Raw genomic sequence first — 17,958 nt, 5'->3', positions numbered from 1 at the left:
TCAAACCCGAGTTGACTATTTTTAAGGCTCCGCCGTCTTGTTTTCCTATTGACGCCTGGACCGATTTTTCTGTGCGCTCTAATTCACAGTAAAACCGAGGATTTCTTCATGTCCAGCTCACAGCTGAGATTCCCTTGAATAAAGCCTGTTCAGCTGATCTATTTCTGGGATTTCTCGGAAAGTGGGCACTGATTTAAATATTCTGTTCTGTAGCTTTCAGTGGGATAAAGGGGAGGGGGCTATTTGCAGTGGTCTCTACTAAATCTCTGTAATCACAACCATCCATACATATCTTTCAACAGGAGATAGGACTGGCAAGTTGAAGCAATATCAAACAAATAATATATTTTACAATATTTGGAGTTTTACTGCTTAGCTGAAGTGAAACTTCATTCTTGGCTCTGTACTTTTCTTTAGAATTAAGTATATTGCTCTGTCAAAACTCAATCTCAATTATTTAAAATCTGCAGATCAAAGACTAAAGATAATTAATGCACATAAATTGATTTAAAAAAGATGTCCGATTCTTTGGCAACTTGAACCACTCATGGAAAGACCAGCTATACAAATAACAGACAGTTTTACTGGAAACTTACAAACAAAAACTAAAAAACATTGCTATCTAAAGCTGAATTCTGCATTCACTCATAAATTAATTAATGCAAAAAAAAGGTCCTGAAGTGAGCAACTCCATCATTTGAAGTAGCAGGGCTGTTGCTCTTCTTGTAATGAATAGGCATGGCTCTAGTGGCTATCCAAAAGCATGGGATTCAACAAAATATTTGTAGTTCCACTACACAAATCAAATCATCTCAACTTAATTTCGGTTATCCCTGCAAAACCCTTAAATCCACGGCAGCTCAAAAATAATTTTAATTACATTGTGATACATTACACGGCGCAACATATTTACATGCGCGGAGGAAAATGATACAATTACACTAATTATATGCGTAAAGTAAGAGTAGCCCAGACCACATGAAGGAGACGTACACAAAGTTTCCCTTCAAAGGCTGTACAACGGTCACTTCACATGCCTCGCAGCTGTGGAAGAATTTTGGTCGAAATAAACCATCTTCCCAACTTGTCACGTTTCCAAATGGTTTTATCCCAAACTTCATTCGAGGTTTTTTTTTTGGGGGGGGGGGGGGGTCTAAAAACATTGAGAAATAACTGTCATGTGGTAGCAATTGGATATAAAGCATGATTCATCAACCAATGCTATTGAGTTACAGATGTTTATAGAGCATGAGGTGAGAGTGGATATCGGTGAACATTATGAACAGTGGAGAAGAAGGCTAGGAGAAGCATGACGCTACTAAAATGTTCACATTGCCTTCAAGTTCGACCCTAATGCTTTCACTGTCGTGTGGCCCTTGTTAATGATTGGCTAATAACAGTAAGCTACCAGAAATTGGTTCACCTTTGTACCGCGAGAACAGTAGGCTCGTTACTATTTTAACCATGCCCCTTGCTGCCTTTAGCCCCCAAGCTTAACGCTGACAGGCTGTGAGCGTTATTATTAGTAGTAGACATAATTTTTTTGTACCGTACCAGAGAGAAAAGGTTGGAATGGCAGTCTTCAAGGCTTGCCCCGTTAGCCACCCAGTTCGCTGCTGTAGTCATAATCGTCCGCCAATGGGGTCGTCAGTGTAGGGCATGTCGAAATCCTTGATCGGTATCAGAACCGAGCAGGGGGTGGCAAATCGGTTCCCTCAGTATTAAACCACGCCACCGCTAAATCAAGTAAAAGTGACCACCAGATCAACGATGGATCTTGTTTGGAAGTAACAATGCTACCACTGTAGCCGCGAATAATGTAACAAACGAAGGCGTGATTTTCAAACGTAACAAATATGTAACTGGAATTCCTTCTATTGATTTTCAGGCAAACTAGTACTTTGTTTTGCAGATCCAGATATGTTTGTAGATTGGATAATTCATACTATCCAGGTCAGGCGGTTGAAACCGAATCATTGTCAGTCGCAATGTGGTGTGTATCCGTTTTTTTAATCCTAGCCGCGAGATATGACAATCCTTGTCCATGCCAGTTTTTCCGCTGATTGTTTAATAATCAAATAAGCATATAATCCACAGGAAAGGACAGGACAATTGTGTTTTCCCCCAAACACAAAATCTAGAATTGTCTAAATATTGATTATCGTGGAGTCCCAGAAGTTTCAAATAATCCAGTGACACGTTATTAAGCTGTCTCTGTTAGGAACAATAAACAGAGCGAGCGGGTGTCTGCGACGAATCGCCACAGCATTCCATGTGATAGGAAAAATTCGATTCCGCCAGACCAACAAGCTTGTAGCAGTTGTGATAGTTTTCGAGAATTGCAGGAGCTATTTATAGAATTTATTTCTTACCACCGCCGTTCTGGTCCCCTCTACATACACAACAGGCAACCGAGAGGAGGAATGTTAAAATCCTTGTTTCACTTTGTAAGTAACAGACTGCAGCGCTAAAAATAAAGACTAAGCCTCTGTTCAGTCACCTGGTGTAGATGTAAACGTTAACGCCGATAACAAACGCGTTAAACACATATCTAAAAATGTAATTTCTTCCTCAAACAAAAAAAAGTATTGTCAGCCACCACCAGGAAAACACAGCAAGGCTTAAAAAAATCTTCCTTCCTTTCTTTCTGTATTAGATCATTACGAAACGTCCTCTCCTAGATATCGCCGACAGATTTCTTTAGCTTGTTTCAAGTAACGACAGGGTAGCTAACAAAAGCAAAGCGTTAGTCGATGACAGCCCAGATATGAAAGATATCCAATGCCGATATGATTATCAAATAAATACAGCCATCTGACGAGTATCGTTATCTCCTCTCAGTCAACCAGAAATCACAAAGCTCTATCCCAAATGGATGTAAAATGTCGATAATGTGCCATCCGAGACTGTTATGTATCCAAGAATGGTGAGGTACAGAATCCTTTAAAAATTCATTGTTCATTCATGTGTCGCACAGTAACATTGGTAAGTGAGCCTGTGTTTGTATGAAGGGTAGCCTATGCAAATCTATGGCTCTTACTTTGTGTGTGCGTACGCGTGTGTTGTCGCTTACGCTAACAGTCGCTGGCAGCTTCTCGCACTATTCGACAGCCCACCACGCATAGCTATGTAATGGCGGCCGCCAGCCTTCGAAAGAGACTCGCTTTCCCATTTGGCAAAGTAAGAGCCACACGTGATCAAAGCAAAGGATTACAGCGACGTTTGCAAATCTTTGATACAGACCTCTTTGCGACGCTAGAGGCGCCAGCTGTGCGCACTGATTCTGAATTAGATCCGATGAAAAATTATATCGACGTATAGTCCGTACTTAAATATTTTATTAACTTTGATTGAAAGTACTTGTCACGCTTTACTTAGCATAACCCGTAGCTACTTTCCCCACCATTTCGTCCGTTATCATTAAGAACAAAATGTGCGAACTCTGAATCGACTCGTATATGGATTTTAAATTAAATTGAAAATAAATTAAATTCAGCCAGGCTTGAACAATTACATAGGCTAGTTAGTAGTTAGTTTTAAATCGTACTATATAATTTTAAAAGCGCAAATGCAAGTTGTTTTCTCATTAATAATCCGTTCTTGACTGTAATAAGGTTGTCGAATAACAGAAGGGCCATATCACACAGTATATAGGGAGTAGTAATAAAATTATAGATGCTATTATAAATGTAGTAGTCAAAATATAGATGCTATAGGGTGTTGTTTACATGCAGAATTACATTCAGATGTTTTAGGAATTAAATTTCACAAGCACCAAATGGAAAAACAGTTTAAAAGAATAATAAATTGTGGCACATGAAAAGTACTGGAAAGAAATCAGATTATATTATTGGAACTGTATGACTTTATATTACATACATTGCCCATAGCTGCTTGTCTTTCTAGTTAAAATATAAGCCTGTTGGAATTCATTTTAAAGTTAGGCTGCGCTTTCTAACAATATCTATAATAATCCCTAAAAAACAACTGAATCATTCAAATGACTCATTCCCATTAAAAAGAATCAATAATAATTTAACACTTAAGCAAATATTTAGCTATCATAACTCTAAAATGATCATTAATGCAATCAGGACTGTTTGCCTTAACTTGTGCAAGTGAAACAAGGTGAAATCCAATCGAGCCAGCCAGATCCAAAGGAAAACACTAAACATCGGCTGGGAAATCAATGCTGTGATAAGTGAGGGAATGGTATCCCATTTGCCAAATTATGGTTATTTCCGCATGCATTGTAAAACCCTGCTGTATCTGATAACCTCCCATGTTGGAGAGAAGTGGATTTTGGCCTTGTGCCGTGTCTTATGAGAGAGAGAGAGAGAGAGAGAGAGAGAGAGAGAGAGAGAGAGAGAGAGAGAGAGAGAGAGAGAGAGAGAGAGAGAGAGAGAGAGAGAGAGAGAGAGAGAGAGAGAGAGAGAGAGAGAGAGATGTATCAGACTTGGCAAGAGCTGAGCCCAGCACTTATTGATCCGGCCACTCCAGCAACACAGCAGAATTCATTTGTAGTTTCTTCACCTTGTTCAATATGTCCTCAAGGCCTGAAAAGGACTCTCTTAAGCAGTGTTCCACCTTTGTTGTGAGGACCTTCAATGTGGATATACTCCACTGTAGCCTAATCCTTTTAAGGACATTAGAATGGGGAGCTACAACAAAGTTCTTACATTATGTGCTGGTCTGAATCAGGGCAAGAGGGCAGACACCATAATCATCACATCTAATACAAGATAAGGCTTTATCTGTTTTAGTATGAAAGACAATGGCACCATCAGTGACTATTCCAAATGCATGGCACCTTTTATATTAGCTCAGAATAATTAGGCCTATATGGTGCTAATGACAGATACCTCTCTAAAGACTGTTTTTTACTGCTGCATTAGTACGCAGATTTTTCAGACAAGTACAAATCACTTGATTTCCCATTTGAAATGACCAATTGTGGTGGCTGAAACTGCTTTGGGGAGCATATGCCACAAAGTTGTTATCACACATGAAAAATGCGTAGACGTTTCATAACCATGGTCCATCACAACAATCACAAAAATAATCATGTTTCTCTCTCTCTCTCTCTCTCTCTCTCTCTCTCTGGCATTTCCTGGAGAAGAGGCTGTCTGGGAGAAGAATAGATGGCATGCATTATAATGAACCGAGGCTGACACCAGCTCATCCATCATCCAGCCTGGGAAAATTATAGCATTCTGGCCAGCACGAGAGCCACTCACAGGCGCTTCCCAATGGTACAGCAGTGTTGAAAAACTCCCTCTTGTATCTTTGATGAGATAAAGGTATCGTGAATTGGGGGTTGGGGGTGAGAGGTGATGGTTACCAGTTTGATAGGCCTTACCTTGGCAGCTGCCATATAAAAGGTAAAGAACAGTGACCCTGAAATTACTATTACCATCAAATGTAATATATTTTTTAAATAAAAGAAAGAAAGACAAAGAATGCAATATAATGTTTGAGACCTGGATACCTTTTCAGTTGCATAATGATTTGGTTATGAGAATCAGACATTTTACACATTTAAAAATTCTTAGATTTTCTCTCCAAAGATGGTCTTCTTCATAATCATTCATTCGACAGAAGAACGTGCCTTCTTTCAAGCCCTGTTCGAAGTGTTTCCTATTCAGTTCAGTGGTATTGTGTTCCTTGTTGGCAGACTTAGTCTGTGCTGAAGCTATCCAGACCTGAACCTTCTCCAACAAAGACGATATCAATTCTGAGTACGGTTATTAGAAATAAGCTTATATTGCCCCTTATTCCGGGATGGCCCTCCTTGTTTATGTCCGAGCTCCTAATTAATTCCATGCATGTCTGTGTTTTTGAAAAGAATGCATAAGCCTTGCCAAGGTCTTTGCATGCTGCATGAAGCCTGCTATGCCCAATAGAGTTCCCCTGATTTGCTCTTATTTCCAGCATATGGTGAATATTTATTGTACTTTTCCCGAACATTCCTCATCAGTACACCTACAAATGTTTGTTTCCCTAGCTCAGACAGTGGATTTTAATTACACCATGCAAGAAAAAAAAGGTCGACTTGTTTAACGCTCCAGATTAATGTGTTGCTGGCACTGTTTGCGAGTTGTGGATTACAGTGTAGCGAACGTCTGTTTGGCTGGTGCCAAAAAAGCGTATCTCGCAAGGCAACCGCCTTTCATTCAGGCCTCAGACTCTACTGCTGGCGTTCCGCTCCGGCTCGGCTTCTGCGCTGATGCAACCGCACTCCCGCAGCAATTACGTGTCAAACAGTCTGGTTTCTTGCTGAGAATGGGTTCTCCATCCATTGTCATGAAATGAAAATAAAAACTCATCTGCGGAGTCATTCATACTTTGGTTTCAATAACAATCTGTCAAATCCACATTGTGCTTGCCGTTTTGTCAAGTAACAGAGACGCGGGTGTGATTGATTCCTTGTCACAAGAATGACAACAATAGTTTGTCCTCCAGCATTAGGCTCCATGCTCACCGATCAGTCCGAGATCAGGCAAAACGCTTTTTCGTTTATTCTCACGTTTGTAATGGCATATCATGAATGGGTATATCCGTTTACAAGATATATCAATACATATTATAAAGACAATAGTAATGTAAGCGATAAAGAGATGAAGAACAAATCTTTATAATGAACGAAAACAATTTTTAAAACAGTCCGTTAAAAATAAATAGAACTTTGAACTTTCCAGGCCTGAGAGAAAAATGAGCACAATTCTCATGTAGTGACCTGAGCTGAAAGCTAATAATGGACTGTAAGAAGGGAAAGTGACTTTTTCTTTTCAACAGTGAAGGTTTTTATTTTCTGCTTCCATATCGTGGCAAGTCACGCACCCACGGGCTAGAAGTGCGTCATCAATCTGTGAAAGTGCAAAAATCTTAACACAGTTTCCTGCTAAGCACATGTGGCTGTTTTACCATTGCAACATTTGTGCGCATTTATTTGTAGTCTTGTTTAAGCGCTAACCGTGATTAATTATCCCTGCCTGATGTATTATAGGCTATTCAACAGTAGTAATTCTTACACTGCAAAATTTATCTCCACATTCTCCCTGGTTCATTAGCTCTATAGGTAGCTGTAGACATATTGACACCGTCCATTTTAAATTTTTTTCAGCAACAATTTTGCTGCAGACCTCCCCCAAATTCTGCTAAATCAAACTTCATCATCAAGCATAAAAATCCATCCATATGTGTTGCAAATGTAAGAGCAGTTAGGTTTTGTCCATTAGACAAACTGACTGGTCTTAGCCTGAAAATGACCCCAATAAATTAACCTCTTTTATTTACTGGCTTCAGCATGACCTCTGCCCCTTCACCAACACTGACTACAAAACTGTTTCCCCTGGCCTATTGCACTGCTGAAAACATATCCTGCAAGAGACTGCAATTCAAGAGATATATTAAGCACAAAACCTGAGCGTTCACTCACTGGCAAAGCACCAATGTTGCATCACGCTTTGCCTATCCATTATTGATAATGGCAATGGTGAGACCGTCCCTTTAGCATACAGCAGGATAACCCCGTGCAAAATCAAGAAATTCAAATATCATCAGGTATGTACATCAACCCATACATGTTTTAAGAGCAATTCCTAATTTTACTGTTATGAAATAAAATGCATGCTCGATTAACAAATAAGATCAGATTATAGCAGCTCACTTTAACTAGTGTGACCAGTGTCCAAATATATGCATGTGCACAACCCTCCCGCCCCCAGTAAACTTGTTCACAATAGTAATATGCTTTATTTAAGGAGCCATTTTAAAAGCAAGGTTTACAAGTGCTGTATACAGAAATAAAATGCAATAAATTGAAATAGAAAGCAAAACTAAAGAAATTCGTCAGAATATATATAAAAACAGAAGTAGGAAAATAGCTGTGGGAAGGTTGCTATGGGCTAAAAATGTCACTCTTGGAGTTTCCCAATGCAAGGTTGCAACAGGGTGAGCTGCTTCTACTGTGCCCATATTTGAAGCAGGGGCAAGAAGGGACCCACTTGTGGCCTTCAATACAAGGCCCCAATCAAAGAGGGTCCACGGCCATTGAAGTGACAGATGAACAATGTGGCCATTCTCTCAGCCCCTCTGAACAGGCCCATCTATCACCAGGCTCCACAGATTAATTCAATTCATCAGCTTTTTGTCTCCTTGGGCCTCCTAATGCGACCTGATATTGCTCAGGGGAGCTTCATAATAAATGTTTGGATGCGGTCAGGGACCGGCGTTCACGCGACCGAATTAAAACATTACTCTCCCACTCCCCGCCGCGGCTCTCCAACCTGCCAATCGCAGCAGAATTCCAATTATTGTAATGAGGGCAAGGAGGTAGCCCCCGGCCGAGGAAGAGGGTCAAGGAAAGGAGGGATGACGGAGGCAGATGCTCAGCAAGGGAATATTGGTGTTTTCAGAGAGCGAAGAAGCCTATACTCCCTTTCGGCAAGGACTTTATGCTGAAGATATTTATTGGCCCCCTGTACTTGTAAACACTTGTATAAATGTTGACTTTGAAACCAGCTTCTTAAGATGAACTGCTCCAAAGTGGTAAAAATAACACAAACATAAAAATTACAGCTAAACATGATCTAACCATTCAAGCATGGGAACAATTGTCTCATGTGAACCCGATACATACTTAAACCAGAACACAGCCACAAACTGAATTCGCCTTCGCTCCCACATCTCCCTCCCATTTCATGTGCTTTGTCTTTCCCCTTGCACGCCCTTCTGCTGAGAAATTTTCAGACGTGATAGTCCCCAGAGGATGGATGGCTGCCAGCTCCTGTTTTTGCTGGCTGCCTGAACTGTTCCTGCAGGTTTCCAGCCTGACAGCAGTGCAATTGAGATCTACAGTGGTGGTGGGGCCCCCTTGTGGATTCTTTACAGCACTGCCATGGCCAAGGGTATTCAGCTATTGGAAACAGGGTTGCTGTGACATTACACTAGTGTGAATAATTGATGGGACAAGCTCAGATAATGGGAAGAGGTGATCTCCCCCCTACGTCCAGCTCAGCTGCTCATGCAGTTGCAAAGAACACAATAACTGGATACTTGCCCCGATAATTATACACAAACAAATGCATTTCAACCTTTCATACAGCATGACATCACCCCACATCAGTGCAGTAGTCATGGACCATTTTTTTCATCCCTTTAATTTTAGAAAGTGTTTTATTTTTTTATATAAATACACACAAAAAAAGTTTAATATTTAGTCAGAAGATCCCGGCTAGGTCGGTATCCTAGTCGTCCACCTCTCCAGAAGCATAGATAGTAGCCTGTAGCAAAGGCTCCAGACAATATCAACAGTACCAAGGGAACAGTGACCACTACCCACAGCGGAACCCCACCCAGTCCTGCAGAACGGGAAGAAGGCTCCAGGTAATCCGTGCTCTTTCCAGACATCCCCTCACCAGTTCCGAACGTGTGCGTCTCCAAGGCCTTGTGCTGTGAATCCTCAACCATTACAAAAGGCCCAAGAACCTTCTGGGCAAGTGTACCTTGAGAAATAAAATGGAAGCATTGGGGGTGGGGCAGTGGCACATGCAAAAATATGCCCCTACATTTGTACTAGGTTGCCTTAGTTAGGACCACCATTACTAGTGTTCCTGTCCAAGGTAATCAACAAAGCAAGGTGACGTTAAAAGACCGGAACAGCATACCAGACTCAAAGCTGGTTCTTTGTGGACAAGTCGCATCACAGCACCTACAGATATAGCTCTGGGATGGATCATCCAGAAGCTCCCACCTAGAACATTGAGGTCCAGTCAGATTTGTCAAGAGCTGGAACAGACTTGCAGACTATGCCATGTTTGGGTACTCTATAATGAATAGTCCTCTTCAACAGGATTCTTCCCCACCCGCAACAGCAATGAAGGCATCTGCAACTAAAATACATTTTCTTTTATCTAGCACTGGTTACCTGTTTTTCTCCTTCAAGTAGAGGCAAGCCTTCATGTCTGTGCTAAAGGTCTCGAGAGCCCATGCAGCCATATCACAGTGGAAGAAAATCTGGAGATGAAGAGAATCATTTAATAATGGACAAAGTCTACAAGACCCACAAGTTTAGATCTAGAGCAGTACTCACATTTTCTCCCAGGGCAAACTTGAAGGCTTGAAAAGAGAGGCGGATTTCAGAGGGCTTCTGTCTCAGCAAGAACGTCGAGTTGCCTTTTTTGCTTTCAGTGAGGCACCTTCGGAAGAGAAATGCTAGTGTAAATGCTTTTTTGTTGGGGTGTGGTGCTGTAGGATCAGTAACTACAACCAGGAGATTTTAAGGACCCCTTCTCTTTGCATTTCAAGGGTGAAAATATAAATTTGCATCAAAATATGGCGTACTAATGGGGTGAAACTCACCCAGCATCAGAAATGATGGTGTGCCACTGGCTGGCTTGGGAGAGGTCTGGAGAGGTTGCTAGCACACAGTGCTGCAGGTAAATCTGCAGAGGCCCAGGGCCTTGCTGCTCCACCTCAGCCCTGATGGGAACCCTGGAGCCCAGTGGGAACACAGAGGATGGGGCAGGTCCGCTGAAGTCATCTATTAGACAGATGGATCACATTTAGGTACACAGAGTTGATGACCAGGCATCATTTAGAAGTAGCAAGCTAGGGTTACGTTATGTCTGTGTAAAGCACTTGCCAAGAGAAACTAGGTATAAAGAGTGTAAACAAGCATATGGATCTTCAACTCACTGTTCATGAGCTCCATACTGAAGACAAAGTCTTTAGATGTTAAGGCAGTCCTCTCACGAGACCTGTAATTCAACCAAAAATGAATCCACAGCATGCTTCCAACAAGTTGTATACGACTCCCTTCAAGAGTCACTGCATATTTAAAAAAAAAAAAAAAAAGATTTTAAAAGGTTATAAAGTTTATTAAAAGGCTATATCCCACAGGTTATACAGGCACTCCACTGACTCCACCACTGGAGGAAGTCCAGGACCTAGCTCATAGGTCAGTATATTAGTATAGGCTACCTCATCACCTCTGACCTTTAAACAAAAAACAAAATTATTATTATTTTTTTTTTTAAATTAAATTACACACCCACAATTAGGTCTCCATTTGTAACCATGATCAGAAGTCCTTTAGGTGAACAAACCTGTCGTCTGAAGTTGCAGTTGTGGAGCCAGACAGAAAACAGCAGCATGTTCTCATCAGCAAGTAAGCTTGAGGGCGAGCAGCTCCCCAGATGAGCTTTCCAAAGCTCCAGGTTTTGGGGCCAGTTGAACCTGGGCCGCCATTTAACCATGACTGTATCATCTCCACACTCCAGTACTAAATTCAAGACAAAAGCAAGCAGCCTTGGAAAAACCAAGCCAGTTACAGTTCCCAAAAAGTCAATATTAATTAAGGCAATTTTAAATTAGGTAAGGCAGGAATGCTCAGATAGTGGCTTAATAATGAAAGACTAGCAGTTAAGCATAGACCATCATTATCCAGTTGATGCATACTTATTCCACATGGAGTTCTCACTCCAGACATAACCTTATTTAATCTTTTAAAGCCTATTCAAAGAATAAAAATCCATTTTGGATAATACAACTTAATACATTTACCTTGTTGTGCCAGGCTAGAGACCACAGCAAGCAAGACCAGAGGACCTTGCTTTAATACCATCATGAAGCAAAATAGTGATGTTGATACTACTAAATCTTTTTCCTTCTCTCATGACATTTAAGACTAGCGCAAAGACGCAGTTTTTTCAGTCGTCCAATTGATTTGACTTTCAGGACTGACTTTCAATTATCTTCTCCCATGAACAACAATTGAAATCAGGTGCTAAGCAAGCAACATGAGAGGAGTATGCTTGAAAAACCAAAAGTAGTTTGTTTAACTGCTAAGCATGTTTGCCTTTATGTTAGACAGTACCAGCACTGTGGATTTTTTATTGTTGTGTGCCATTGTGGAGGGGAATAATTTTACAAAGCAATAATCGTGTGTATGACAGGGACTGTCAGTGTGGTCGCTGTGGGGGATTAATATTGTCTGTCCAACAGTAATGGTTTTAGAAGTTGATATCCAGTTTATAAAGCTGTGGTCTTTTTCACTAGTAAAGGCTAATTCATTAATTAATGGCCAAAATGTTGTGAAATATAAACAATTTGGACATAAAGGAAGGAATTTTAGGATTAGCAACATACTGATTAAAATTAAACAATACTGTAGACAGTTTGGTGTTAAAATGTTTATATATATATATATATATATATATATATATATATATATAAATAAAAATATGTCTGTGTGTATATACATTTGAGCTTACAAATGCAAATGTTGGAACTACTGTTGGAAAGTACAGGGCAAATGTAAAAGAACAAAGTCCAAATGGATTTTAATCATTCTGCCACAAAAGCAAACAAGAAAATTTACTTTTGATCTTGTGGATTTTATTACAGTAGTTTGGCTGTCCTTTAACATTGTTTACAAATGACATATTTTCATTTTAAAATGTATACTAGTATTGGCTTTAAAACTAAAATGCTTTCCGAGTACTAACTAATCTGCATGCACTAAGGCACGCTAAAAAAAACCTTCTAGCTGACAATGTTTGGTTTTATATTATAATGATATACAAATGGAGTATTTAATGCCCCAAGCATAATAATAAAATCTACATCTTTTTAAAAACCATCGCTTATGTACACAAAGGAAACAAAGCTTTCTCATAGGTTTTCAGATTACATTTACAGGTACATGCCTGTTTAGAATAAGATGGTTATTAATGACACAGATAAATGAACACGTCACAGTAACCACAGGCAATGCTGTGCGATTCTCAAAGAGATATGGCTTAAAACACATATCTTTTCAGTGTTCTTTCTAGAAATGAACCCCTGCTGAATGTATCACTGGAAAATCTCTTCACATCTTATTGCTTTCCATGTCTTAACACCTAAAATTTCCTTCACACATTTAACAATTACTCTTGCAGCTGATAGCTTTGGTATCGGTTGCATAACGTATTCTAAAGTGCATCACCCTACACTCTAGTTCTAGAGCTCACGTTTTCCTTTGTTTTTTTTAAAAATAATTTGCTCTATCTAATCTATTTAATATAAATGTTACTGAGGTACAAATTAATACACTCACCATCTACTTTGTACATTAGTTTCACTTGCCTCTTTATTTGGTACATTATCTTACAAATTAATTTATAAGTGTTCAATCACTAAACTGTAGCTCAACTTTTGGCATGCCATCCTTTACCCTGTTCATCACTAGTCAGTTTCTGACCACTTAACCACAGCTAACTGAATATTTACAACCGTATCAGGCACAACACTGGTACTGACACGTTTCTGCATGTCCGTATCACAGCTGAGTTGAGAGCATCCCACCATATATAAATATTCCACCAAGAGTGGTCATGTGGTCAGAAGCTGACCATTGATGCTAAAGAATGCTGAAGAGTGGCTTACACAAACTGCTCTGCAGCACACGGATCCAAGACATTAACATATACATGTATTAGAAATACTTTAATGCCGGTCTTTCTACAAAGGAGCTGGTGAGTGCGCAATGCACCAACTGTGGGGCAAGGACATGAGGAATATGAAATTAATATATTTCCTTTTTTTTTGCAATAAAGTTTTCACTAGTTATAGTTTACCTCCAAATCCAACCTGCGATTCCATCAAGCTACAACAGCATGATAAAACTAATGGGCACCTTCCACAAGTTACACTAGATATTCATCTGCTGCAAAATTTAAAAAAACAAAAACAAAAAAACAACAACAAAACCCCCCCCCAAAAAAATCACATGGTAAACAAGCTTTGCAACACAACTGATTGAAAATGTTAAAAAGGGAACAGAAAGAGTCTCAGTGCAAAGCATAACATCTGTGTATAATACCTGAGAATAGGTACTCATTGTAAAATAAGAATGTTCCTGGCTGTTTTCAGCAATATTACATACCACACTCAAACTAATGTGGCTTACAGTACATGAAAATGACTAGAGGTGTGGATTTCTGGTGACCAGTTGTTGGCAGTGGGGGTATGTGAGGGGTAGTTCAGTGAAGTAGGGAAGTGCTGCTGCTGGGATTTCATCTGGATAAGAGCGAGGCTTCACATTGGCACCGTGTTCAGTCATGCTTTTCCACTCCACCATACACCTTACGCAGGCTAGAGTCCAGGAGGAAGTCTACAGACCTTTAGACACATGCATACACGCACGCACACACACACCCATGCATATACACACACATACACACCCCCATAGCCACATCCACAACAGAAATCATGTCAATGCCAACAACAATTCAACAAAACTAACAAAACAAAATAACAAGGAACCAGTGATTCTATTTGCATGCTATTCTTTTTTAAAGCAACTTTAAAAAAAATTTCAAACATAAATTCATATTAATATATAAAGTATGTTAAGTGAACACCTGCCAGAATCACAAATATTTCACAATAGTAGACAGACCTGTCGATAGGTGTGATGATGAATGGTATAGTGGAGAGGCCGATGGCGGTGGTGCTCCACTTGCGCGCAGGCAGTGGCCATCGCGTCGTTCTGCCCAGCAGGTATAGAGACGCCGCGCACACACGGTTGATGGTGAAGCCAGGAATGGCCACGGATGCCAAGGCCTGCCACACAAATGTGTCCACGACCGCCACCGCTACCCGCACACTCTTCCCCGGGTTGTCACCATGGACCTTAACATGGGGGAGGGGTTTAGCTCACAGACCACAGCTTCAGTTCTTATGTACATTTGTGCACTCATTCAGATTAAGTTTAGTGAGTATTTGCAATTAATTAGACTGCTCCACATTTGCATCCATTCACATAAGCGTGCGTTCACATTTAATACGGGGTTATAGCTAACGATGAACATTCTTCCTGGTAGGATTAATCATCACTTCTTTTTTTCCATATATACTGTATGTTTAGAAGGTGTATAACTGACTGCAAAGTTCCTAGGGCCACTTCACACCATTTGCAAACACTCACCACAGCTGCCTTCTTCCCTTTGTCCATTGCGTCAGCCGACACATATGCCATGGCGACGGCATAGCTGGCCCACACCATGCCCACGGGCACCAGGGCGCGAAACGCCTCCCCAACCTCGTTGGCATAGCCTATAGGGAGGGCATGCGCCACGCCAGGGTGAGATACGACAGCAATTATGTCGCTGTATTGTCTGGCTATTGCAGCATGCCCAAAAATGGCTCATGGCGGGCATGCACACAGCGGGCCCCCGGCGCCTCACGCTAGCGGCCGACGTGTTAGAAGCATTATTGTAATCTCCGTGCTGGTCTGCTGACCGCATGACTCCATCCATATTCAGGCTTCATTACAGGTCTGACAGCTTAATGAAGGGGTGGGGGGGGTGCATGCTTAATGCAATTGCAGCCCTAATGAGAGTCGGAGAGCGCTTGAATACTGAAGCTCGGTTTGTGTCAGCAGTTGCAAGAAAATAGGTAATCCTAGCTACCTTGGTGTGGGACAGGCTGCATGTTTTAAATATGAATTACTTCTCTAAAGCTCAAGTTCAATAAAGCCTAATGAAGTTTACGTACTTTTAATGATTCATGATTACACTGTAAACAACTAAGCAATCATTATCTAGTATATTTTTCACCAAAAACTTCTGGTCATATCATGTCATTGAAGTCTAAATAAATGCATGAAATCAGGCTTTTCAAATTCCACCCACCTCTCTTTTTAACAGATGAGTGAGTCTCTATCAGACTCAAACACCAAGGGTATAGTGCAAACACTGATATGCAGTGATGCGTACATCTGATGTGTGAAATCAACATTCAAAAGGTTGCTGAAATACTGGAAAACTACTAAAGAGCTTGAAGAGGCTCAATAAAAAAAAAAAACCCTCATAGGCCACTAAAATGTTTTTAAAATAGCACTCCGTATCCCATGGGTAGTATCAGATACTGATATTGATTTCTGGAGCCATCACAGAAGACTAAAAGAATGCTCTCCATAGACAGTGTGCATGCTGACTGTGTGAGTTAGCCTAACCAAATGTGCTCTTGGTTTTGCGAGCTCTTTGACAACGTTTCAAAAGAGCAGTCATAAGAGGTCTGACATCCAGTATACAAGAGCATAACGACGTACTGTGATAGTTGGCACCGCGGTGTGTGTCTGTCTTAAGGGGAGGGGCTGGGTTCACTGGCAGCTGGCTATGGTATCTTATTTAGTAACACATCAGATTTCAAAGCCAACCCAGGATAGTAACAAATTAAAAGAGAACAGTCAGGATCACAATGTCCAGTACTCGATGTGAATACGACTGTACACAGGAAACTGGAAAAAGAACATCAATGTTTCCAAAATTAACATCAATATTTCCAAAATTAACTGATATACAGCACTTAAATATAAATTAGATGGAACTTAAAAGACAGCAAGAAATCTGAACATTAAATATTTGCCGGGCAAATGTGTGGGATGCTAGAAGTGTAGCGTTAGCTAAGCATTTCTTCTTATATGAAGTACAATTAATTGGGGCAAAGTTTAGAACGGTAGCAGTCAGCAATTAACGTAATTAAACCCTCGTTATGTAGTGTTAGCTAGTTACAGGACATTTAGCTTAGTCACTGAACAATGACTTGATTAGAAAATTACAGGGTGCGCCAGTCTGATTTTCTGACCTCGCTTTGCAATGAGTGTGGCACCCACTCCAGAGATAAATCGCTAGGATATCTAATCAGCTAGTTAGCTAGTTTCCAACACTGACATTTCTTCAATGGAGTTGTCACACTTTCAAATCCCCCCACACTCGATCCTGCTAAATACAGTCACACATAGACGTTTATACGCTCGCCTATCCCATCCTAGGCAGCTAGCTATAGCTCTTGCTTGACTGTTTATATCGCTAAGACATTCAAAGCATACGTTACCTTCAAGAAGGTATGACTTGCATGTGGTGTTAGCTAGCGTAACGTCTCCTGCACTGGAGAACTTTACTCACCTAGGTACCGAACCCATGTGTCGCGATAAATATCAACCCGTTTACTCTCGTTTTCAGATTTGGGTTCCATCATTTCCTCTTTACTACATTTCCTTAAAAAATGTTGGTTCGCAGGTGTACACTGAGTAAAGTTAGGCTGTAGTGTACCAGCAGTTTCGTCGAATGCGCCACGTTGTAAAGTAAGGGACTGGCTGCAAGTGACCAAATGGCATGTACGGAGAAATTAGTCCTCGGCCACTAGCCACATTCCACGGTAAATTTTATATGAATACACATGTATGTTGTAGCTAACTGATATGAAAACATTTAAGTGATATGTGATTATTACGTTCACCTTTCAACATGGCACCATGCTTTGTAAATGTGAAGCATGAAAAGACATGCTGAAGGGCCTGACAGAAAAAGAGTGTCATGACTTGTCAGTCATCACGTATTTTGCATGATAGGTTGGAGTGTGATCATACATAATCTTGTATTATTCTGTATCAGTGTAGGCTGTTAATGAAACTGTTGTGCCGCTCTCCTCTAAAAAACAACATAAGTAATTAACCTACATATAAAGTGTTAATATACTGCTGGCGTACTTATTTGAACTCCCAAAGCATATCAAATTGTGCTTATGAATAATATTACTAACATAACAAGCAAACAAATACATAACGGACGAATCTTGTCCTGCCTTAGCATCCCTAATGTTGGTATTGTTTTGACCTTAGTGTTTTTGATAGTCCCTTGGTCGTTCTTACATAATCCATCCGGAAGTGACATTGTGTTCGTTGATTGATCAAGAAGGAAATAAAGAAACTTCGGTTGAACACTTAATTTGTGACCAAATATGTTCGAGTTGTCCGTGCCAGATGTACCATGCACACAGAAATAAACAGTCCAAAATAATGATTTTATATATTTTAAAACTTTAGACATCAACTTTACAGTAGCATAACCATCGGTATCATAGCTTTAGTTTAGGCATATCATCGCATGCAGTGTGTCACTTTCATAC

At 40.4% G+C, this 17,958-nt stretch overlaps 3 protein-coding genes across 7 annotated transcripts in view; all 3 read right to left on the bottom strand.

The window, feature by feature from the left end:
- LOC113583944 (mediator of RNA polymerase II transcription subunit 13-like) overlaps positions 1-3,075 on the bottom strand; it is a 63,921-nt gene extending 60,846 nt beyond the window's left edge. For 3 of the 5 annotated variants that reach the window (XM_035526995.2, XM_081718822.1, XM_035526996.2), the window contains exon 1: positions 1,555-3,074. In XM_035526995.2, the coding sequence (XP_035382888.1) occupies positions 1,555-1,626 (72 nt within the window). In that variant the 5' untranslated portion in view covers positions 1,627-3,074. Of the gene's footprint in view, positions 1-1,554 lie in introns of all 5 variants that reach the window. The other 2 variants (XM_035526997.2, XM_035526998.2) reach the window with 1 other exon arrangement.
- Positions 3,076-9,210: 6,135 nt separating this feature from the next.
- On the bottom strand, positions 9,211-10,792 carry LOC113588075 (zona pellucida sperm-binding protein 3). The gene is made up of 6 exons (XM_027027108.3): positions 10,699-10,792; positions 10,363-10,543; positions 10,094-10,199; positions 9,929-10,017; positions 9,669-9,754; positions 9,211-9,506 (listed from the first exon to the last, which is right to left on the bottom strand). The coding sequence occupies exons 1-6, from the start codon at positions 10,790-10,792 to the stop codon at positions 9,211-9,213; spliced, it is 852 nt and encodes a 283-aa protein (XP_026882909.3).
- Positions 10,793-12,377: 1,585 nt separating this feature from the next.
- On the bottom strand, positions 12,378-17,146 carry mtfp1 (mitochondrial fission process 1). Its single transcript, XM_027027117.3, has 4 exons — positions 16,956-17,146; positions 14,975-15,102; positions 14,447-14,679; positions 12,378-14,166 (listed from the first exon to the last, which is right to left on the bottom strand). Exons 1-4 carry the CDS (start codon positions 17,026-17,028, stop codon positions 14,100-14,102), a joined length of 501 nt encoding a protein of 166 aa, XP_026882918.2. The 5' UTR covers positions 17,029-17,146; the 3' UTR covers positions 12,378-14,099.
- Between the last annotated feature and the right edge of the window lie 812 nt (positions 17,147-17,958).

This window comes from Electrophorus electricus, chromosome 8 (assembly GCF_041902795.1).
Source record: "Electrophorus electricus isolate QZ-2024a chromosome 8, ASM4190279v1, whole genome shotgun sequence".
Classification (NCBI taxonomy): Eukaryota; Metazoa; Chordata; class Actinopteri; order Gymnotiformes; family Gymnotidae; genus Electrophorus; species Electrophorus electricus.
The sequence above is the reverse complement of the archived record's forward strand: the minus strand, read 5'-3'. Positions and strand labels throughout refer to the sequence as shown.

Excerpts from the sequence above, each read along its gene's own strand:
- LOC113588075 (XM_027027108.3), bottom strand. The coding sequence starts at position 10,792 with ATGCTGTGGATTCATTTTTGGTTGAATTACAGGTCTCGTGAGAGGACT. Across the intron at positions 10,200-10,362 it reads ACCATCATTTCTGATGCTGG|GTGCCTCACTGAAAGCAAAA; the intron begins GTGAGTTTCACC and ends TCTCTTCCGAAG. Across the intron at positions 9,755-9,928 it reads TACTTGAAGGAGAAAAACAG|GTGGGAGCTTCTGGATGATC; the intron begins GTAACCAGTGCT and ends TCAATGTTCTAG.
- mtfp1 (XM_027027117.3), bottom strand. The coding sequence starts at position 17,028 with ATGATGGAACCCAAATCTGAAAACGAGAGTAAACGGGTTGATATTTAT. Across the intron at positions 15,103-16,955 it reads CACATGGGTTCGGTACCTAG|GCTATGCCAACGAGGTTGGG; the intron begins GTGAGTAAAGTT and ends CCCTCCCTATAG. Across the intron at positions 14,680-14,974 it reads AAGGGAAGAAGGCAGCTGTG|GTCCATGGTGACAACCCGGG; the intron begins GTGAGTGTTTGC and ends CCCCATGTTAAG.